Below are 24,156 nucleotides of genomic sequence, written 5' to 3'. Positions count from 1 at the left end.
AAATGGAGGAACATCAGAAAGTAGAATTATAGGAACAGATGTTCCCGCATTGGTATTTATGGTGAGACATCAGGAAAGCTGACATATCCTCTGATCATATGCTCACATCATGTTTGTAATACAAGTCTGCCATATACTTGCTTTGCTGTACCCATGGACTTTCATTGGTCACGTATGGAAACGTATGCCAAAATAGTGACATTTAGCTAGTATACCTTTTTTGCCAAATTTTCAATTTTCTGTGCAAAAAAATCAAGAAGCATATAAACAGGGACAGAACTATCTCCATTGTGGCTGCTTCAGGGCCCACAATATCAGGTTAGGCCCAGCTCACACCTGCCAGTACACCCACAGCTAGGAAGATAGAGTATAGCCTGACTTCCATAGGTGCTGTATTCTGTCTCTGGTGAGCTTGTATGGAACCATAATACTTTTTTTTTTTCCCACGAGCCTTTAGCAAGGCTTTTATTTAGGAATGCACTGTGGTAGCTGTATTTTCTCACCTGATTTAATTTTAGCCAGAAGCCATTTCTTCATGCATTCAGTGTGAACACACTTTAAACTCCCAGAGCATTGACAAGGTGCAATCAGATGGTTTTCTGTGGTTTCACCTCCCATGAGACAGATCCTGCAAAGATCCCCTTCTTCTTCTTCCGAGTCTTCTTGTAGTATACTACAAAGTGTGAAAAGAAACATGTTATCTGACATTATCTACATGTAGTTCTGTATTGAAGTCTACTCAGCACAAATTGTTTCTCAGTTACAGATAATTAACTGGGGTTGCCCCAGTTAATTAAAAACGTCTCAAAAGCCTCTTAATGGCATTAAAAAAAAACAAATGAGCCTATACTCACCTGTTACTCCCCTGTGATTTCCAAGGCCGCAGCTTGGGTTCTCCTTGAAGTATTTGTGTACAAGGCTGCAGCAGTGACAGTGCTATAAGAGCACATGACTGCTACAGCCAATCACTGGCCTCAGTGATATATGGCATGAGACCACTTACACCAGCGACTGGATGCAGCGGTCATGTGCATTTTACAATTATGTCACAAACACAAGGAGTAGGACTGGAGCTGCAAAGCTGGAAACAACGGGCAAGGAACAGGCTTTTGGTAAGAATATCACATTGCGGACAAGTTGCAGTAAAAAAACTAACAAAAGATCTATTATAAAAAATGTATGTATTTTTACCTAATTTGCTGTGGCTATGCAATGTGGTAATTACATGTGAAACCTGTAAAGTGGTACCACCTACACGTGTATAAAAAAACACGTGGACATTTACTGTATTGCACACAATGTTGTTTTTGTCGCAGTTTTTACCACAACTCACCCACAATGGGAAAACCTAGCCTAAGGCCTCTTTCGCACTTCAGTAAATCAAGGAGAGCACACATGCCCATTGACTTTAATGTGTGTATTCACACATCAGTGGTTTTCCATTGACCATGGATCCATGGTGATTCCATGATTACGGATCCCTCACACACTTTATATTCTATGGGTCAGTGAAATCCACAGACACAGCAAAGATGCCATCTGTGTTCTGCAAGTGGTTTTTATGGACCATTGGTAGGCGATGCTCTGGAAACTATCATTCAGCTTGGCAGCGTCCGTGGAAGTGGAGGGCATAAAATGGACACATGTAATCTTCATAGACATCTTCACGAATGTCATCACAGACATGGACATGTGAAAGAGGCCTAACACAAAATAATGTTACCATCACAAGTGTTTTGGCCACTGCATATTTACTTACCTCTCCTTTAGCTTCTTCAGCTTCTCTGGGTCTGTTTTTGGCTTTTCGAAGTCTTTATTTTGTGATATGGGTACAATATTTTCTAGATTTCTTCTTTCAGATTGTCTTTGCATTGAGAGAGTGTGAAAGACCAAATCCAAGTTTTCACGTAAAAGTATAATGTTGGGAGCTATAGCAGTCATACTAAGTCTCGGAGGGGCAGGAATACTGGAATTAGCAGAGTACTCCATGCTAAGTTGTCTATCCATCTCTCTGCCCCCTAAATCTCTAAACACGTTTTGGGGTAGTTCAGGGTTTTCACGGTTGTGCATATTAGCATTTGGACTAACTTCATGAATCTGGGACAGTGTTATTGATGTATTACTCCTTGGGACCTCTACTGTATCCCTCAGATTTAGAGGAGCAGATGGGGACTGGTCTGATACTGCTGTCACTGTTGGACTGATACCTTGCAACTGTCTTGATGCTTGCAGTGGTCCTAGGTTGGGTCCTCCAAAATAAGAATTATTTGCTGTGCTGACATCCAAACCATGTAATGTAGAATGTGAAATCTCTGTGCTGACTTCATCTTCTTGTCTGAGAGTACTTGAATGTTCTTCATTATCACTGCTGTCCTCTTCAGTTGAGTCTGTATCCTCATCAGCTGAGTCTGTACAGTTAGAGCCTACAGTGTACAGGGACGTATTAGGTGTTTGTGCTCTTATAGGTATTGGCAATGGTAATGTAATATCAGAAATACAAGACAGGTCATCTTCATGAAAAGTGTCATCGTCTTCATTTGTGTTTCTTTGTGTTTGGCCATTAAATTCATCTTCAGTTTCCTGTAAATGAGACCAGCTAAAACTTGATGGTCTTGTATTTGTCTGAGGTTCTTCTGTTAATTCATGTGAATTTAATAGTAGAGAACTTGGTGGACCATGGTGATCCACATGGTAATCATTCTGTGTGGAATTTAAGTCATTAAAGGCTACAATTGTGAACTCTCTTTTCTTTAGTATTTGTTTCTGGTTTTTAACTAAAAATAAAACAAACAGTAAATTATTTGACCCAATAAGAACAAATGTATTCTTCACAGTAAGGCTTCATTCAGACTGTGTATTCTACGTGTGTTTGGCTATGCATTTTATGGCTGTAACAGCATAATTTGCTAAATAAGTTCAGTGAGTGTCCAAGTGTTACATCTAGACTTCATATACAGTATATAAGTATGTTACCTATATGAATAAAGACTAAGAGGTTTACCTAATTAAACAGAAATATGCCTACATTAGGTGTATTTCTGGTGCAGATGGTGGTGCAAAGGTCCTTTGCACAGCAATCTGCGACTTTTCCCCGCTCAAGCCAGGTCTAAAAAACTGGGCGTGGGGTGGGTGGGGAAAAGGATGGGTTTGCAGGCCCATCTCATTTACCATTTTCTACGCCTGTCTAAGGCATAGAAAAATTTCTAAATGTAAGACAGCCAGGAAGCTGTCATGCATTTAGAAACGGCAGTGGATCTGCAAAAGTTATGTAGAGGCTGGCGTCTCTACATACCTTCAGCGGATCCACAGCCAGAGCAGGGCTTTATTAAGACCGGCGTCTAAAACGCTGGTCTTAATAAATGTGCCCCTAAATGCATTTTACACGGGCTGATGATCAGCTGAACGAATTTTTGTATGAATTTGTATTCCTGATCATTGGCCAGTGTAAACATGCCTTGCAATCAAATGACAAATGAGAAAATGTTCAGTGATTACATCTTTTATGTAGACATAAAAATGATTGCTTGTTGGCAGGACTTGTATAAACAGGGGATTTTTTTGCCGTCAAACAATGTAATTCTATGAGAGTAGGGGGTTGAACAAATGATCGAAAGAATGATCATTCGTTCAAACACCTCCCAATAATTGGCAAGTGAAAATGAGAGTACAAGAGCGCCGATTGACTTTCTATATTGTCATTCACCAGCACAGATGAAAGGACTTTTAGCCAGCAGATAGCAAGATATAATAAGCAATTTTCAACTATTTAAGCATGCAAAACATCAGAATCAGAAACTAACAGTGAAAAATTCTATGATTACAAAATGACAGTTTGAGAAAAACGTCTGTACTTTTCTTGGTAAAATGGCCACTGTGACAAAACAGAGAGATAGCATGCTGGTTTAACTTCTGCTTTACTAACATATGTACACTTTTATTGATTTGGGTGGAAATCCTTTGAAGGAAAAAAAGTTCAGGTGAACTGTTGTTAGATATTACCACAGCTAATGATATCTTAACCCTCCTCTTATGTTAGCTTTCTGTTACTATCCATGATGTTAACGGGTCGGTTTTGACCCGTGTCTTAAATCAGCCATAAAATACCCTCTGAACAATTATTTATCATCCAATTTGTTTCTTACCTCTTGGATACCTTGTTAGGCTTCTTTATCCTTGAAAAGATTGGTTTTAATATTTTTGGTGTGACCCCTTAGACCTTTCTTTTGATAGCATACCTCTCATTTTCAAATTAAAAAAATGGTAAAATAAACCTCAATAGAATATTATAAGTAAATAAAAGGTTGTTATGTCACCAGAATGTTTCTGAGGAGTATTTGAACACATCTCTTAATTTTTTTTTTTATATTTATATTTTAATTTTAATAACATTAACTATAATAACATTGATGGTGTTAGGGTCAATTTTGACCCATATATATTTACTTCAAGAAAATAGCCAAAAGTCTTTTTTTTTTTTTTTTACATAAAACGTTCATAAACAATGAAAAGCAAGTAATAATATAAAATGTAGACTTGCAAGGTCAAACAAACAACACACAATCAAGCAAGGCAAACCAATAGAAATCAAGTACTAGTTTCAAAGCATCTTTGTGCAAGAACTTGCATGTGTTTGTGTGGGTGTTTTTAGATGCATGTGTTGCAAAAGCTGACACTTTTAGCATGTTCTTTGCAGATATATTTTTTACAGTGGAGGCATAATGTGTGTGTCTTTCTGTCCTTATTGTTGGGGCAGACCTGACACCTCTTTCTTTTAGAATCAGATGGCATCACTGGAGTTGTGGCTGTGGCTGTGCTGGTTGATGTTGAGGCAAGGCTAGATGATGATGAGGATGCTGGCACTGATTCTCTTTGTGTTGTTGATGGTGTGGATGGTGTGCTTGATGAACTCTGCATCTGTCTGATCACGGCTGCAGCGATTGGATCTCGAGACACCCGTTTCCTTTGCTCAATGTGTGCCTTGACAAGCTAGCTCCTCGAGAAATATTCTCCACTTGTTATTTTTTTTTGTGTTCCAACCTGGGTGGATGTGGGTCCATAACACAAATGCATTGTATGCAGACACATCTAGGATGTTAGAAAACACAGCCATCGGCCATCTTGACATATCTGCCTCTTGACTTGTCCCAGAGACTATCAGTGGCCTCATTATAGGATCTGTACACTCCAGCAAGAAGAAGAACACCAATATAAGCATCTAGGCATTCCTCATTTATGTCATTCCACATGTTGCCATGGACTTTTTTTCCTTCAAGGTTTGTCATTGCAATGATCACTTTTTTTTTGTGACAATGGAATGAACAGTTCAAAACATGTTTTGATGTCACTTACTCTCGTCACAGCAAACCTTGTGATCCCAGGGGTCATTTTGTTTACATCTGCAGCAGCTGCCCTGCAATGTAAGTCAGGAGGTTCTGAACTCCAACAGATCTTACCACTTTTGAATTTGAATGTTTCAGCAGGAACAGCAGCAGGTTCAGCACTGGTGGCCTCCTCATCAGACTCATCAGATGTGTCTGTGTATTCTGGTTGATACTCTACTTCATCTTCTGCCTCAGAAACCTGCTCATCCATATCGCTATGCTGCTCTGTGTCCTCTGCCTCATTTTCATCCAAGATATAATCCAGTATTTGGCTTCCTGTAAATCTTCTCACTCTTGCATGCTGCATATTGGAGATGATTACTCTGCAAGTCAGCAACTCTGAAATGTATTGGTCCTATGTTTCTTTACTTTATTTAGAGAAGCAGACAAGCAGGCAAAGAGATCGGCCCCTCCCTAACTACAGCTCAAAGGGCTGAGAGGTGATTGGCTATCAGTGTTACTAAGCAGAGAGAGTGTTTAGGATTTCAGTTTTGGCACTTATTAGTGTCCTATAATCCTATATTATAACTGGGTCAGAATTGACCCTAACACCATAAATGTCTTAATTTTCACCACAGTATTTTATAATTTAGTTAAAAGGATTATTTTTCTATTACATTGTTTAAATAGAGGTTCCTGACAAAGTAAAAAAATCTTGATGCAATAAACAAATTTATATGATACTTATAGACATTCAAAACCTGAAAACGGGTCGGTTCTGACCCTAACATAAGAGGAGGGTTAAGTACTTGGCTATGTACACCTTTGGGGGTCATTTTTTATTATTGCATTGTACTCATTTTGAGCAAAAAAATAATTTTTTCAATTGCTTTATTAAAAATTTTGAGCTCCCTTCTCTGTTCAGCCTTGTGATTCTCTAGTACCAAGCTCTTTACTTTTACTATTTCCCCATCAGTCAGCTGAGCTGATGGCTCCTTATCTCTGAACTTATAAACACTCATTATAACTCAGTTCTATCTTACTAATAGGAATGAGGCTTAAATAAGTGTTTATTAACTTTTAGTAATTTAAAAATCAGGTTTATTAGATGACCTGCACAAAGTGAAAGCAAAAGTAGGATTCACACAGCTAGACAAACAGTTAACCCTTTATGACAGAACGGCTGATTTTTTTTTATTACAAACCAATTAAAAAGATTTTTAGCCCAAAATGAGTAAAATGCAATCATGAAAAAATTGTCCCCGAAGGTGTACTTAGCCTTTAATAGCTGAAAACATATATATTCAGAGGTCTTGTATCAGAGCTTTAACTAAATATACCCAATATGGATAAAAGTATTGGGGCACCTACAAATTACACCTACAGGAGCTTTTATGGCATAGAATTATGAAACCATAGGCTTTAATTTGGCTGACAGCTATTGAATGTGTATGGCAAGCCTCTAGTTCAACTCTTCAAAAACACACCACAGCATTATCTCTTACCCACCAAACCTTACAGTTACATGTCCATCAGACTGCCAGATAGAGAAGCATGATTTTTCAATCCAAAGAACACATGGACGGATTGGCCATAGACCTTACAGGGAATTTTCCCAGTGGGCCAATGCCCAGAGGGCCGCCAGGGCCCTCCTCACAGCTGGCCAGTAGAAGTTTTTAGGGATGTATTTTGTGCTGCTGGCAGTATTTTGTGATGGACTGGTATTTGGCTCTGTTGGGGTGGTATAATGTGCCACAATATGGTATTGCTACCACTGCCTTCCATGAATTTGGACCCGACTACAAAACTGAGCAACTTTTAGTATTTTTTCCAGGGCCACTTTAAGTTCCCAGTCCGCCCCTGACAGAACACGTTGCCACTGCTCCAGAGTCGCTCCTGGCACATCTTAATGCCAGAGGAGGTTTGTAACTCTACCCTTATTAAGTCAGCAGAGCATTGGTGACTTTTACGCACCTCATCAATTTAGGAACATTGTCTGCAACTTCGTGGCTAAGTTGCTGTGGTTCGTAAACACTTCCACTTTGCAATAATACCACTTGCAGTTGATGGAATATGTAGGAGGGAAGAAATTTCATGAAACTGACTTGTTGTAGTGACATCCTATTACAGTACCACCTTCAAATTCAGTGAGCTCTTTAGAATAAGCCATTCTTTAAAAAATGTTTGTAAAGGCAGACTGCATGACTAGGGGATGGATGTTATACACTAGTGGCAATGGAACTGAATGAAACACTTGAAATTGATGATTAAGAGGTATGTTCCTATACGTTTGTCTGTTTTTTGTTTTAAAAACCATACAGGAAAAAAATCCAATTTAAAACAATCACAAACTAACCAAACACAGAAACAACAACGAAAGTAAAAGATCTTTAAAAACTGTAGGATCAAAGCACTTCTTGGCTGCATGTTGAAAGGAAAGCAGACTGATGAGATGTCAGGACATATAGAAAAGAATGTAAGTTGCAGATAATAAAGTAGACAAGTTAACCAGTAAGAAACTCACCTGGCCTCTTGGGCATTTTAGCTTTTGACTGCAAATTAAGTGCATTTTTACTCACTGCCATTTCTCCAGCCATACGTGTAACACTGGGCTTGGCAGAAATCTGGTGGACATGTAATCTTTTCTTTTCCACTGTGATCCGAGGCTGTGACACTAGCAATTTGAAAATTGTACAGAAACTTCAATGCTAATGATGCTGATATGTCACTATATAGTTACATCCCTAGGCCAATCACATTATACCTCCCGTAAATTAGAACAGTGACACATGTTCTTTCACTTACATTACTAAAGTGTCACTTGCCAGAGGCTAATTTAAAGGCATTCTGTAGTGAAAACACATGAAATTCATTTTAATGACCATTTATCACCATGGAATCTTAATTTAATATATAACATTCCTCACTTCCTAACAGTTCTTAACCTTGTCAACATACTGGTGCTTCATGGAAGTGGTCAAGCCTAACGCATCCAGTCATGTAATTAGCACTATAGAACTTTTTCACGTCTTGATTTTACCAGCCTTGCTATACCCATCATCCTGCTATGTTATAGAAGCAGCGCAACAAAAATGACCAAAGTAACAGATGCAGCACATGACTAAAACCAACATGGCTGGACAGACCATGGTTCATCGGGCTTCTGTTATAAGAAAGATAGAGCATAGATATAGATAGAGCAGCCTGCTAACAATTCTTTGATCCTTTGGTGATCAAAGCCTATGAAGATTGTCAGGGATAGAAACCCGCATTGAAATCACTCTATTATACCGTTCCATACGCCAGTCTTGTTCTAAAGTCCGTGGGACTGAAATGTGCCAAATTTAATAAATTTCCTAATAAATCTGGCACATCTTCTGGCGGTCTATGTGCCAGAATATCAAATCCACGCCAACTATGAGCTACAATTTACTTGAGTTTCTGAAGTAAATTAAAGCAAATCTGCCAGGCAGTGGCTGGCTCTGTTCCTCCCACTAAGCCGCGCCACTTCCATTAACTTTTGAAAAGTAATGAGAAGTTTAACAAGTATCAAATGACAGCACAATATGGCATGCACTATAACTTGCAAGTTTTTTATGTCATAAAAGTTGTAAATTTTTTTATAAATCTGCCCCACTGTCCGTGCATTAAATATAAAGTGCATTGATTTCAATGGGCACTGTGCAATTCTTCACTTCCCCATGGTCTATAGCTTCTATGCAGACCTACACTCACATAAAGAATTATTAGGAACACCTGTTCTATTTCTCATTAATGCAATTATCTAGTCAACCAATCACATGGCAGTTGCTTCAATGCATTTAGGGGTGTGGTCCTGGTCAAGACAATCTCCTGAACTCCAAACTGAATGTCAGAATGGGAAAGAAAGGTGATTTAAGCAATTTTGAGCGTGGCATGGTTGTTGGTGCTAGACGGGCCGGTCTGAGTATTTCACAATCTGCTCAGTTACTGGGATTTTCACGCACAACCATTTCTAGGGTTTACAAAGAATGGTGTGAAAAGGGAAAAACATCCAGTATGCGGCAGTCCTGTGGGCAAAAATGCCTTGTGGATGCTAGAGGTCAGAGGAGAATGGGCCGACTGATTCAAGCTGATAGAAGAGCAACGTTGACTGAAATAACCACTCGTTGCAACCGAGGTATGCAGCAAAGCATTTGTGAAGCCACAACACGCACAACCTTGAGGTGGATGGGCTACAACAGCAGAAGACCCCACCGGGTACCGCTCATCTCCACTACAAATAGGAAAAAGAGGCTACAATTTGAACGAGCTCACCAAAATTGGACTGTTGAAGACTGGAAAAATGTTGCCTGGTCTGATGAGTCTCAATTTCTGTTGAGACATTCAAATGGTAGAGTCCGAATTTGGCGTAAACAGAATGAGAACATGTATCCATCCTCTGATGGCTACTTCCAGCAGGATAATGCACCATGTCACAAAGCTCAAATCATTTCAAATTGGTTTCTTGAACATGACAATGAGTTCACTGTACTATAATGGCCCCCACAGTCACCAGATCTCAACCCAATAGAGCATCTTTGGGATGTGGTGGAACAGGAGCTTCGTGCACTGGATATGCATCCCTCAAATCTCCCTCAACTGCAAGATGCTATCCTATCAATATGGGCCAACATTTCTAAAGAATGCTATCAGCACCTTGTTGAATCAATGCCACGTAGAATTAAGGCAGTTCTGAAGTCAAAAGGGGGTCCAACACCGTATTAGTATGGTGTTCCTAATAATTCTTTAGGTGAGTGTATGTCGCCATAGTTACAGACTACATCCAAACCCTGTGGTCTGATCCTGAAGTCATACCCTCTTTCATCTATCCTTTACGTCTTGCCAACCTACCTAAGCATCATATGTATATATGTAAGTCCTCGTAAAGGGGTTGTCCTTTGTCACAGTCCCGACAAGCATCCACATCCTTTAAAATAATCTTTTTTTTTTTTACCTTTATTCATCCTATGTTCCATTCTGGCCTGTGGTCACATGATCATGTCCATGCAGCTCTTTCTTATTTCCTGTTATGTTATGTCCAGGGATGGGGCAGTGATAGGGGAGTGTCTATGTAAATAGCTGGGTGGGAGGAGCTATAAACTAGCTGGGTGTTGTTAGGGGCGGTGCTGGAGCTGGGGCAGAGAAAGGAGAAGTGCATCATGGGTTCGATTGGATGCAGAAACAGGAAGTGCCACATACAGGATGGAAGTAAAAATGTATGGTACATGAGCATATCTGTTGAAAACCACTGAAATCCTAGAAAATCCTTCTAAAGCTAGGGCTAAATGGTGATGTGTGTAACATCAAGTCTTAGAAAAGTTGTGCAACCAAAAACATATGCGTCGCTTGTCTGCAACTTGCCGCTGTGCGATATTTTGGGTTGTGCTTTAGTTTAAGAGAAAAAAAATCCAAATTGCAGGCAAGCAGTGATGGACACAACTTGCATTATGGTCTGTGATACAAAAATCTAACAGTATTGAATTTTAAATTATAAAACATGTCGTAATGTAGTCCCAGGCTAATACAGTAGTATTTGAGGACTATTGAGAAATAATTTTTTCCAGTCTGCCGGGATCTGTCCCGTTTTTTTGGTTTTATAAACAAATGAAAGATAATATGAACCTGACATATACTAGTGAAAACATAGTTACTATTGATCCACATATCTATTTACCTGTCATCATTGTGTGTGGTTCATGCGCTGTTTGAGGGTTGTAGACTGTCCTCTTACTTATTATGTACTTGTCCTTCTTTATAGCAGGAAGCTTGGACACTGTGCTTTTATACTGTCGTTCTCTGTTTTGTCTCTCCTCAAGTCCTGACACTGCTGATATCTTTTCAGAATAACAAGAAAAAAAAATATGAATAATAGTTGAGTAATAACTGATATTAATGTCTCTTCACGGCTGGCCTGACAGTAGAACGTAATGACTGTAGCACAGCAGACTCGAAGGTAACCATGTATAGTTAGGTATTTAAAGAACACTTGTTCACACTGCAATCATTGGTGTGACACCTTCTATTAGAGATGTGAGAATCGCTCAAACTTCGATTCAGGTTCGATTGAAAATAGTTTCTACTCAAATTGAAAGTGCTCCAATTCGCTTGAAGATTTGTGTATGACACTCTGAGGTCCCTTAGGACTTTTTTTTTCGCTCTTGTTTCTGATTTTTTTTTTTTTATGTTACAAATTTTTATATCTTACCCTCTCCCCCATCTCCAAAATTTGCCCAAACTGAAATCAGCAAAAATTTTGGTTCAGATTCACCTTCAATTTTTACAGAATTCAGGTCAAATTTTCAATTTCTAATTCCTATACATTGAATAGATCATCTGTGTCAGTAAATTAGTTTTTGCCAGCCCTCTTTTTTTAAAGGAATTTTCGGATACAAATGTTTTTAACAAGTTTCTACAGTATGGCCCCTGAAACAGAAGATTCATACTTACCTGCTCCATGCCACTCCGGTGGTCCATGCTGCCTCTACTCTCTTCATCTTCCAGTCCCAATACTTTTCACATCTGGCTGCCTATAGGCATGGTCACATACACGGGTCCAGCCAATGAGCAGTGGCTTGAGCAGTGATGTAGCCACAAGCAGCAAATCACCACTGAAGCCAGTGATTGGCTCTGCAGGGGCCAGAAGTTGTACAGAGACGAGGCAGCACAGAGGACCAGAGTGGCATGGAGCAGATATGTATGAAACTTCTGTTTCAGGGGCCATGCTACAAGAACTTGTTAAAAAGGTATTTTTATCAGAAAACCCCTGGGTTATCCCAAGATTACTGTAAAAAATGAAAATCAGAAACAGTATCGTACAAGACAATCTCTTTCTAACAAAGCTAGAACCATCCCTGAACGTCACATGGATACAGAGGTCTCTCCATTAATTGCTCCAAGTGTTCTGCTAGAATTATTTCAAGTGGCAGTTCAGAGGACATGTCCTTTCTGAGAGGGCACATTCTTTTTTGCTGCAGCTCTCCCTGTAAATGTCATAACATCTAACAGCAGATCGGCAGGTTGAAGTAGTAGGATGGAGCTGAGCATGTGCGTCCACCTGACCCAGGTGGACAGAAAAAAAAGGAAAATAAACAGCAGGTGATGCTATACAGATACATTTTACAGAAAAACTCAGTGGCTACACAAAATTTTTAATTACATCCAGTATTCCGATGCAGGTGTTGGTTTGAAAAAAAGTAGAATACTTTTTATGGGACAACCCCTTTAAAAGAAAATTGTCTTGCATTATGATGGACTGAGCAATAGATTCTTCATTTCCTTAGGGTCTGGGGAACAGGACAGCTTTGGAGATGCAGTAATCATTAAAAACTATGTCATCAGAATATGTTGCCCTAATAGCTGCTAAGAAGGAACATAGTAGACTCTCCCAGCCCCTTCATCAATGATTGACGGCCACTATGCATATAAGCAGATGGATAAGCGGTGATCAATCATCATTAGGTGGGAGGGCACTGGGCTCATAAATACATGGAGGTTGTAAAAAATTAAAATTTGCAGTTTCGGTTAACTTTTGTGTCATATCTGTGCCAACTATAGAGTCCACCATCCTGAATTTAAACAGGCGATCTGATGCTTCATAAAATATCTTATTGATTTCTTAAAAATGTGTTAATCTGGCAAACGTGTCTGTGACAGGTTTCTATAAAACTCACATATATTTTAGTCTCATGCAGTTCTTATCACAAAGAATTTACTCCAACTGTGTCACAAAAGTTAATTTTATTTAAATTTATACTGAACTGAGTTTACCTTAATGAAAAATAATATGTAACTTTTATTTTTCTCTTGTTAAAATAAGTGAGACAGTATTAATAGGAATCTTCTGTACGCACTACTGTACAAATTTCTTTTGTTATTGGAGGGGGGCTCATTTGCAATTGGCCCTGTTATCTTGTAGTTGGTTTGCGGTGGGGGTAGCTTAGCAGGGTATAGTTTACTTGGAGTGCTCCTCTGGTCTCTGCTCAAATCCGCCAAGTTTTACTGACCCTCACCATCTAGTCTAGAGCGGAGAAAGACTGACAGACTGTAGTTGGAGAACTCACCCTGAAAAGAGCGACCCCCCCCAGCCGCTGTAACCTCGGGCCTGGTCTAGTAGTCCCTCTCATCTCTACTACCTACAAACACCTAACCAACGCGTTTCGCCTAGATTAAATGGCTCATCAGGGAACGATTTGTGCTGTGCGGATCGTCTATGCACTGGCAGCGCTTCTGTGTTTGAAAACAAAAACAGGCATCTCTTTAGAGCCTAATAAAGAGTTCTATTTTCTACCCTGCAATACATTTTTGACTGCTAGCAATCACAAGTGAGGTTGTGCGAATCTCCTTTAAACAGGGAGGGAAGGGATGCAAATGAGCTCTTAACAAGCTCTGCCTCTAATGCCACCAGATGTAAGGCACCTATCCTATAAGTCAATGTTCAGCTCTTAAAATAAGCCTTGAGTCATGACTTGGATATTAAATAAGCCAGCACCTCATCTGCAGACAGCTGTTTCGGGGTGATTGCCCCTCATCAGTGCAGAGCAGAGAGTACTGGCTTAACTGGGTGAGAGGCCTTTGTCCAGGTAAGGGGGGAACTAATTCTCCATAGGGAGAGAGCACCTTAATCAGTGTGAGGAGACTTATAGGCTATACATGCTCCTCTGGAATTCTGGGAGGGAAGGGATGCAAATGCGCTCTTAACAAGCTCTGCCTCTAATGCCCCCAATGCTAATGCTCTGCCTCTAATGCCTTGAGAAATGACTTGGATATTAAATAAGCCAGCACCTCATCTGCAGACAACTGTTTCGGGGTGATTGCCCCTCATCAGTGCAGAGCAGAGAGTACTGGCTTCCCTCCAGAATTCCAGAGGAGCATGTATGGCCTATAAGTCTCCTCACACTGATTAAGGTGCTCTCTCCCTATGGAGAGTTAGTTCCCCCCTCTCCTTTAAACATGTATGATTGATGCAGCGCACATGCTCAGCCATCCCTCCATGCAATTCCTTCCCCCTGCTGTCATCCATATGAGGAAGGACAAGGTTTCCCATTATCTATTGATGCTTCCCAGCAGTGGAACCCCCAATGATCTAACATTTATTGCCTATCGCATAAAAACTGCATATGTAGCTTAGTCCTAAATATTGTGAAACCTCTTCAAATGACCACCTCCTTGATCAGTTCCACCATATATTATATACATACTGGCCATCTTCAATGCAATTCTTGTTCAAGCATATGAGACAATGTATAAACAAGTTTTTCTTCCTTTGCAAATTATCTATTTGGATGTGACATGTAGTGATTCAACTGAGGTGAATCAGCACATTTGGAAAATGATAAAATCCTCTGGAACAAAGAAAATTAAAATAAAAACCTCTTATTGACTTCTTTGGAAGAAATGTGCCCTTCACTACTTTCTTTTATAAAAGTTCCTCCTTTTCATTTCCATTAGCAGTAGATTATTTTCCCTCCCTCTTTTGTGCTACTGTCTTCATCTATAAGTCAATAGTTTATCTGTAATTATTATATTTGGCACAGTGGTTGTTATCCTCACATATAAAAAGCAAAATCAAGAATATACTAAATTACACAGTGGGGAAGACTGAAGTACCTTAAGTGCCCACAGGAGATGACTGATAGCTCATTTTCTGGTAATACAGGAAACATCATTAAATATGACTAACATAATAAATGCAAAATAACCTAAAATAGGTATAAACTCCTGAATCAAGTTGCCCACTTTTTTCATATGGGGTTTCCACTACTGGACGTCTGGACTTTATGTCCTGGTGGACCAGTCTGAGGCTGATTACAAGTCATTTTCATATAAAGGTAACTGCAGTTCAGTTCTTTAATATGAATGTGTCATAATAAAAATGATCTATTGTTTAAGTTATGTTTTTATGCTAACATAATTTTAAAAAAATGTATGGGTGAATTAAAGAAAAATTTCTATGTCACTAAAATCAGGTTGTCCTGGCATAAAATGGCGGGAATCAGTCAGACAAAAAGCGCTGCACGCAGCGGTATTTGTCCTGACATTTCTCAGCATATTTGCCAGATCGCGGCCAGATCACCACCAGACTCCATTATAGTTAATAGGGTCGGACAGCATTCTGGCAGCATCTAGCAATGCCAGATGCAGCAGGCTGTTCCCCGCCGGAACAGCCTGCCGGATCAGCAGATGCAAGTGTGAAACAAGCCTAACTTTTTCAGTAGTCATCTCATTATCATCACAGGCATAATTACAATAACATATACCACCTTTGTATAGATAACACATTCACACTAGGTGATACAGCATGTCTAGAAAACTCTCCCATAGAAGTCTATGAGGTCAGCTTCCGTTTATTGTGTCCATGGCCCACATGGCTGCTTTCCAAGAAAAGGAAGTCTTGATATATTATAGGTCTAATGGCCAGTGTAAAAACTGCATGATGTTAGGATCTTTTTTAAATATAAATAGGGACATGGCCTATTTTTGGCGTATTTCTGGCACTGCAATCTGCGGCTTTTCCCCACTCACGGCAGGTCTAAAAAAGGGGAAGTGGCGTGGGCGGGGAAGGGCCCGCAGGTCTTCTCATTTATCATTGTCTACGCCTTTTTTAGGCATAGAAAATGGTCTAAATTTAAGCCAGCAAAGAAGGTGGCGTAGATTTAGACCAGCGGTGGATACGCCAAAGTTATGTAGAGGCCGGTACCTCTTAACTTCGGCAGATCCATCATCAGTACACGGGTTATAAAGACCGGCGTCTAAAAATGCCTGTCTTAAAAAATAACTCCCTTAATTTAAACTATAGGTAATTTTCTGATGACACATTGCCTTTAATAGAAAACTACATGGCATTACCTCTGTTTTTGTAGTCATCCCGTTCTGCCATGGCTTACTGTAACTTCTTGTGGAGTAAAAGTTGAGAACATTTGGGGTGTGTTGGGAGGCAGCTCGTTTATCTCTTAGCCGCTCAGTATTCTCTCTCACCCGCTCCTGGTGGCGTAGGTGGGCCTGCAATGTAAATATCTGACATCGTTGCAGTAAATAAATTTACTGATATGCTCATATCACTTCAACTAAATGATTAAATACACATTAAATAAAGTTTAATTGGCTTCTTACGAAATTGATGTTGCCGGTTGATAGTTTATAAAGAAATTTGGGGTAAAGAATGAAGCCACCCATAGACATTAGCTTTATTTCAGCAGCTCCAACCACTTTTGGTTGGATTTGTTGACTACAGTACTTGAATGTTTATGGGAGCAGCCAGGGTCATTCCCTCTTAGGGAAAAAAATTGGCATTATTAAATTGGTGGTTCATGTCCACTGCCTCACTCCTCCCATCGGGTATAGCTACCAGAACACTGACCTGCTCTTCCGTGGTGTCTGTCCGGTGGTCCATACTCACCAGTATTTTGCTACTTCTTCCCAGTGGATCAGGCTCCTGAAGCAGCACTATTCTGTCCACTACACACACGCTGAGGCCTGTTTCTAACCTGCTCTGTCTCACTGACAGTAGGGAGCACATCGTCTTGCTCTTAAAAGGCCAATGCCTGTGTACCTTCACAAGGAACTGACAAAAAGAAGCTATTGCTTAGGCACCCTCCTAAAGGGAAAGATGCCTTAAATACCCTGAGGTGCCCAACCATAGGCATGAGAAGATTAATCTTCCCATGCCTATAGTTGGCTACCTCAGGGTAAGAAAATGTGTCACTTATAAATGTTAAAACCAGATATCCTTTTTTCTAATCTCTTTTAATTTTCTCATTGTAGATTTTATGTTTTTTTTGCTTAAGCATAGATATTGACATGGAAAATTAAAAATAACATTAAAAATTATTTAAAAATATGTTAAATATAAAAACGTGATTTAAACAATAGATAATCTTCTGATGACAAATTTCCCTTAAGGCACCATTCCCAGTTGGAGGGTGCCTAAGCAAAGGTGAACCATTGTTCTGTTTGATCACTTGTGTGCTGACTTCTGCCTGTTATCTGGATTTGGCCCTTTGCTGCCTTATCTCAGGGCTCCACACAGGTGTCTCAACTCCAGTGGCTCAGCAGTCAATAAACAGAGACTACTCCAGGAGGTAGCAGCCTGGTGGTTCCACTGAAGTGAAGTCCAGATGACTGTATGATGGGTTAAATGGTGGAGATAGGGGGCCTTGGAGAGTGCCCTTAGAAGTAGCTTTAAGTAAAATCTGTACAGTGGTACAGAAGATCCACATGCACTTCCATAATAGTTTGCTCAGACCATGGATCCTGTCATGATGACATGCAAAGTGATGTGCTGGAATCAGGCACATCACTGCTGCAGCCAATCACTGTCCTCTGTGGTTGACGGCTGATGATAGTGATTGGCTGCAGCAGTCGTTTGCCACATCCAGGCACCTCACTACTGTTGTCTGTAAACACACAGCGGCAGGAGAATCTGACCAGCACCACAGAGAATGCAGCTAGAAAAAGGGGTGAGCATAACATATTCTTTATTTCAAGTAAGTTTAGGGCTTGTCCAAAAATTTTAATTATCTCAGACCACTCTAATTTTCAATGGCATAGTATTGCCAAATAGAAAAAATAAAAACAGCTATAAACTGTTAAAAAACATGAATATTGGGGGAGATTTATGAAGGCTTCTGTGCCACAAAGTTATAAATGATGGCACATGTGAAAATCTACGCCAGTTTAAATTATGGCTCAACTCTACGCCAGTCTGTAGCTGGCACAGATTTGAGTTTCTGGCACAAAGAAGCCCAGAAATGCACCTAATTTATTAATAGGCATTACTTTTAATAAATAAGGTGCGTCTCAGGCCAGCGCACAAGAGATCAAGACTGGTGTCAGAAAAAGAAACAGAGTTTTAGAAAAATACCCCTTTCTGATGCAAGTGCCCCTTTAAAATTGTCACAGCATCAAAATGTATGCCTGTAATAAGAAAAAGTGTATACGCTATGAAGCTCTGTTTTTTTCCCCCAGCCTACATCTTTCCCTAACTCTGCCAGTAACGGGTGGGGAAAAAAACACGCAAATCACTCAAGATTTGAAACCCTAGATTAGTTATTCATCTTTCTATTATTCCCAAATAGAAAGGAATGTAACAAGACATTTAATGCTAACATAGGCCCTTTTTAGCCATCTAAGGATACATCGCTAATGGCCGAAAATCAATCAGATATCAAGGTCCTCATCGAAAACGATGGACAACAACATTCCCAAACACCAGTCCACTTGATGTGTACTTTGATAACAGATTTTCTCCTAATTCCTCGCTATTTTACCAAGTTTCCCCAAGCAGTTGATTGTCCTATATCCGCAGAAACAAATCCCATATCATCTGTTAAGCATTAAGTTAACAGGACAGTAAAAGATGCATCATTCATAAGAGGACATAGCCAGTTAACATCTTCTGTCTTACTTGCCTGTGCCAAGGTAGCAGACAGCTTGTGCTAGTACAGATCTTTGCCAAGCAATTATGGCCTTATTTATAGCTGACTCACGGTTAATGAAGTCCATTATACAGGAAAATGCAAAAGCTACACCTACTGTAGTTATTTTACAATGGAGCATTAAGTGCATAAGCAAATACCTCCTAATTTGCATTATGTAGGGTTGCATTGGCCTTCGCTGTCTTTATGGATCAGATGGAAAGAATCCATAAATTACGGTACTAAATTATGCTTTGGCACCTTATTCCTTCATTGACTCCTACAGACCATGGTGTGTTCCATTACATTCTATACCTTATCACAGTTATTACCCTCTAAATGCATTACTTCTTAGGCTACTTTTACACTGGCATTTCTCGGTCCGCTTGTGAGATCCGTTTCAGGGCTCTCACAAGAGGCTCAAAACAGATCAGTTCAGCCCCAATGCATTCTGAATGTATAAGGATCCGTTCAGAATGCATCAATTTGGCTGCGTTTGGTCTCCGTTGCGGTTTTTAGGCAGCTTGCAGCGTTTTGGTGTCCGCCTGACTATGCAGAGTAAAATGGATCCGTCCTGACTTACAATGTAAGTCAATGGGGATGGATCAGTTTTTTACTGACAGAATATGTGTAACATCCCAGAGTTATGTTACTAAACTCTTTTACCCCGCTACTATTTGTTGGTAACATGTGCCTTGTCATCCAATGTGATTTTACATAATACTCCTCACTAATGTGCATTTTCTAAGCCTGTTACATGTATTTGCCGCAATTTCCATGTACACCAGCAGGTGGCAGCAATGTGTCAGCAGGGCCTTAGTAACAGTTTAGCATATCTAGACTGGAATAGTTTCCTTCAGTTTAGCTTCCCCCTTTGAGCAGAGTGGGCTGGCCCATGTCCTGCCTCATGGGGAGGGAAGGAAGTTAAAGTGAGTGTGCCAGCCACCTTGGCTAGGGGAAGGCTGTGCTGGTAGGAGCTCCCAGTTTTAGGGATCCCAGCCCAGGATCGTGTCTCGGCTGAGACCAAAGATCTTCATGCCCAGTCTGAGCCATCAGCCTCAGCTGGTTGACAAGCAAGCAGCACCTCCATCTCATTCATTACTACCAAGTTCCTCAATTACTCCTACTAGCAATACACTCATTTATTGCAAGTGAGCCAGGATCCAGGAGTCCAGCCGTACCCAGGTAGGAGACACCGTTGACACTATACCTACTACTACACAGAGACATTACCCCACTCTGGCATTCCTAACCTGGTACGTGAGTTGCAACACCTTAAAGGGCCCTGAGACTGTAACCTGCGCACACTGCAAATGGCGTCACAAACAAAACTCTTAACTATCATTTACACCTGTCCCAGTCAGTGCATATTGTTGTGCCAGTGTGCATTAGTCCAATCCCGTTTACTGCATATTTTGGTGTCACTGGAACAGGATCGAGCTGTGTGCTACAACAGAACCGGATCCAATAGTGTGCTTAACTGGATCAAATTGCATGTTTCACAGTACCGCAAGATCTACAAATTGTGCAAAAACCCTGAAAATGGACTTTATTACTTTCATTGCGGGACCAGAAAACGCTGCATTGTGCGCGTCAGCACTGCAAGGGTTAATCAGCCATTTTTCCATCATGGCGCAAAAATAATGACTACGCCCCCCTAGAAGCAGGAAATCGAAAGCCTGCCCACCAAGAACTTTGCAATGCAAGCCAAGGGAGTGCAGACTCTTCCCTTTGGGCTCCACCCTCATGTCCTGCACTGATTGTGACAGAGGACCCGAGGAAGATGGTGCAGCCCCCAAAGCCAAAGTGGGACCAGATGGCGATACCAGAAGAACCAGTGTACGAGGCTCACCCACCAGAAATCCGGGTCTCCCAGCTTGTGAAGAGAGCTGGCCCCAGGAGTGTCCCCGGAGGCTGTGAGTTCCTCAACTGGTGGCAAGACGGCCGCCGCTGCTCAAACAAAGATGGAACGTCTTATCTCCAGTCCGGACCCCGGAGGCTGTAGATCCCTCCGCGATGGCCGAACGCACAGACAAGACGTCCCCCAAGATGGCCGCCAGCGTCAAGCCTGCTCCTGCGGATACTCTCGCGGATACCACCGCCAGCCAAGCTGCCCAGGCCCCGAACATACCTGCATCGCCGACGGCATCTACAGCTTCGGAGACAGCCACGATGACGTCACCTTTCGCGGAGCACCACCAGGAGGCATCGGAACCGGCCACCCGGCCGCAACATCAGGTAGGAGCAGATGCGCTCCCTGAGGCCCAGGCCTGGTCCGAAGTTGCCCCTGCATCATGCCCAGTGGACTCTGATACCCCTGGTAGACCCAAGCCAGCTCCACCACGCACACATGCTGGTGCGGCGAAGGCGGCCGGAGCTCCCACTCCGCCGCCCAGAAGAGAGAGCCCCAGGCCAAGCCACTTTTACCTGGAGGTCTCGCTAGAGATCACCAGCCTCACTACCAAGGCAGTACCAGGAAATCCCACAAGAGGTCAGTGGAGCTCTATCACAGCAGCTGCAGCCACCTACATCATACCTATAACCACTGCCATAATAGAGTCAGAGAAGGACTGCCCTGTGGACATTGTCATTGCCCCTAGAGACTTTCAACCGCTGAAACAACAGCGAAAAAGGCTCCCAGTCCCTCCTGTAGGCAGCAGCAGGCCATCTGCCAGGCGGATTTTACCACAGTTGCCCCTGACTACTGGAGTAGCAGAGCCAGAGAAGAGCCAGTCTGTGGCTATTATCACTGCCGCTACAGAAATCTCTGGGCGTATTACTACTACTGTTACTGTACAGTCTGAACCCATCAAACAGGAGCACTGCCCTGATGTGTGTGAGGATAAGGAGGAATCCACTGATACTGCTCCATGTACTCCGGAACCACCACAGAATCCAGAGCTTCTTTCTATGAAAGACCAAGGGTCTATCCTTTATTGCTGTCCTGAGAACCTGTCACCTGCCAGGAAAAAGCCAAGGCTTACAGAGGATTTTCCAGAGAAAGGTGATCCTGCAATTCCAAGTTCTGCCACAGAAAGCCACCAGCAGATTGCAGATGAAGCTTCTGCAGGAATTACAGCTCAGCTGCTGAGAGCACATGGGATCCAGGAGGAAGATTTCCAGACTTTCCTGTAAGGAAAACTACCCATTATGCAAATCACCCACTACCTTGTTTGGATTACAATAAAATTTTATCCCTGTGGATTACAATTGACTTTTCTTGTTTCCAGAGGATTCTACTTCAACAAGAAGGACTCAAGCTTTATTTGAGCGTTCTATTGCATTAATAAAATTGCACTACTTTTATTATAAAAATGTTTACTGCAACATAAAAGCTTGCACCCAAAGAAATAACTCAAACGTATACTTGAGCTCTTTGTGATTTCCTATTCAATATTTTTGCACTAATTGTACCAGTTTACATTTTATGTAATGTTCAAGATAACATGCCCATTGTGTGTATTCTTTCCTAGGTGCCGCAATGTGAATTTCTGCACTATTTGTGACAATTGCACTTAACATTGCACTTAACCAAAAATGTAGCAACTTACTCAGTATGCCTTATTTTACAGCTCATGCTCTCTCCTCTCTTTATACGAAACGGCCTTTATACGGACACTTAATACTAATGGCCTACACCTGGATTTATATATCCCGGGTACCCAGGGTAGGACCAAGTGGTAAGTCCAGGCAGGTCTAGTAACTACACGGGTAACCCCGCTGCTTCGGGAATCGTTAGAAGTCATAGACCACTCCTTCCCGTTCGTTTAATGTTCAGGATTGCTCGCATCCTGAGGTGTCTTATTTCCAGGAGTTTCATGGGATTATCATACCCTCCTCCTGTGACCTTGCCAGAAGTGCATGGAGACGATAAATACCCCCCCCCCCTTCTGAGCCTTTGCCTAAGGTATGGTGCCTCAAACCTTAGAGCCACAATTTAGCTACCCTTTAGTCACCATAGTGATTGTGCTTTAAGCCAAATTTCTCAGGCTTTGGTGCAGGAAAGGGAATACAGGATAAAGCCACCCTTTCATTTGTGGGCATTCCATTACACAATGGCGGGACTATAGAGTAAAGACACCCCCATGCTTTCTTTGGTGTTTGTGGCCAGAACATTTCAAAGTCAGTCAGTAATGTTTGCTTAGTGCAGTATTTGGTTCACTGGTTATACCAAGAGAAGGAAACTGTGTGTTGGACACCTTACTCTAGCGGGCAGGAACCTGGGGATAGCCGTTTCATGTTTGTCTATGTATGTCTTATATGTAATTCATGCAGCACTTTGTACTTTATTGGGTACCCCAGAGCTGATTTCTCTCCCTCCTAAGCATAAGCCGAGGGCGGCTTAACTCGAAGTAAGGGGGAATGTAACATCCCAGAGTTATGTTACTAAACTCTTTTACCCCGCTACTATTTGTTGGTAACATGTGCCTTGTCATCTAATGTGATTTTACATAATATTCCTCACTAATGTGCATTTTCTAAGCCTGTTGCATGTACTTGCTGCAATTTCCATGTACACCAGCAGGTGTCAGCAATGTGTCAGCAGGGCCTTAGTAACAGTTTAGCATATCTAGACTGGAATAGTTTATTCCAGTTTAGCTCCCCCCTCTTTGAGCAGAGTGGGCTGGCCCATGTCCTGCCTCATGGGGAGGGAAGGAAGTTAAAGTGAGTGTGCCAGCCACCCCGGCTAGGGGAAGGCTGTGCTGGTAGGAGCTCCCAGTTTTAGGGATCCCAACCCAGGATTGTGTCTTGGCTGAGACCAAAGATCTTCCTGCCCAGTCTGAGCCGTCAGCCTCAGCTGGTTGACAAGCAAGCAGCACCTCCAGATCTCCATGAAGAGCCATCCCCTGTGAGCTAACAGTGAGTACTATCCAGAGACCAGGAGAAGCCAAAGTCCTCCTCAGCTAGTCAGTCCCATACACAGCAGAAGATAGACAGAGCAGAAGATACAAATTCCTGCCACATATTACAGAGCCATAAGCAGACGACTAATCCTGCAAGAGAGCTGCAGGCAGATGATAGAAGCAGAAGAGATATTGATCCCTGCCATACATTACCAATACCTGCTGGGACCCAAGACTATTGCTGTATCTCATATGGATTACTGCTGCAACCAGTAAAGACAAGTTGAATTATATTTCAAGTCTGGATCTCATTCATTACTACCAAGTTCCTCAATTAATCCTACTAGCAACACACTCATTTATTGCAAGTGAGCCAGGATCCAGGAGTCCAGCCGTACCCAGGTAGGAGACACCGTTGACACTATACCTACTACTACACAGAGACATTACCCCACTCTGGCATTCCTAACCTGGTACGTGAGTTGCAACAGCTTAAAGGGCCCTGAGACTGTAACCTGCGCACACTGCAATTAGCGTCACGAACAAAACTCTTATCAT

The 24,156-nt window shown here is 41.5% G+C and overlaps 1 protein-coding gene across 1 annotated transcript in view; it reads right to left on the bottom strand.

Moving 5' to 3' along the window:
• MARCHF10 (membrane associated ring-CH-type finger 10) overlaps positions 1 to 24,156 on the bottom strand; it is a 69,110-nt gene that overhangs the window by 38,597 nt on the left and 6,357 nt on the right. The window contains exons 3-7 of the mRNA XM_040436512.1: positions 16,188 to 16,340; positions 11,017 to 11,176; positions 7,846 to 7,995; positions 1,760 to 2,774; positions 504 to 673 (exon numbers count right to left, since the gene is read on the bottom strand). Coding sequence (XP_040292446.1) covers positions 504 to 673; positions 1,760 to 2,774; positions 7,846 to 7,995; positions 11,017 to 11,176; positions 16,188 to 16,340 — 1,648 coding nt within the window. The remainder of the gene's footprint in view (positions 1 to 503; positions 674 to 1,759; positions 2,775 to 7,845; positions 7,996 to 11,016; positions 11,177 to 16,187; positions 16,341 to 24,156) is intronic.

Source organism: Bufo bufo, chromosome 6, assembly GCF_905171765.1.
Source record: "Bufo bufo chromosome 6, aBufBuf1.1, whole genome shotgun sequence".
NCBI lineage: Eukaryota > Metazoa > Chordata > Amphibia > Anura > Bufonidae > Bufo > Bufo bufo.
Note: the sequence above shows the minus strand (reverse complement) of the source record. Positions and strands in the feature narration are given on the sequence as shown.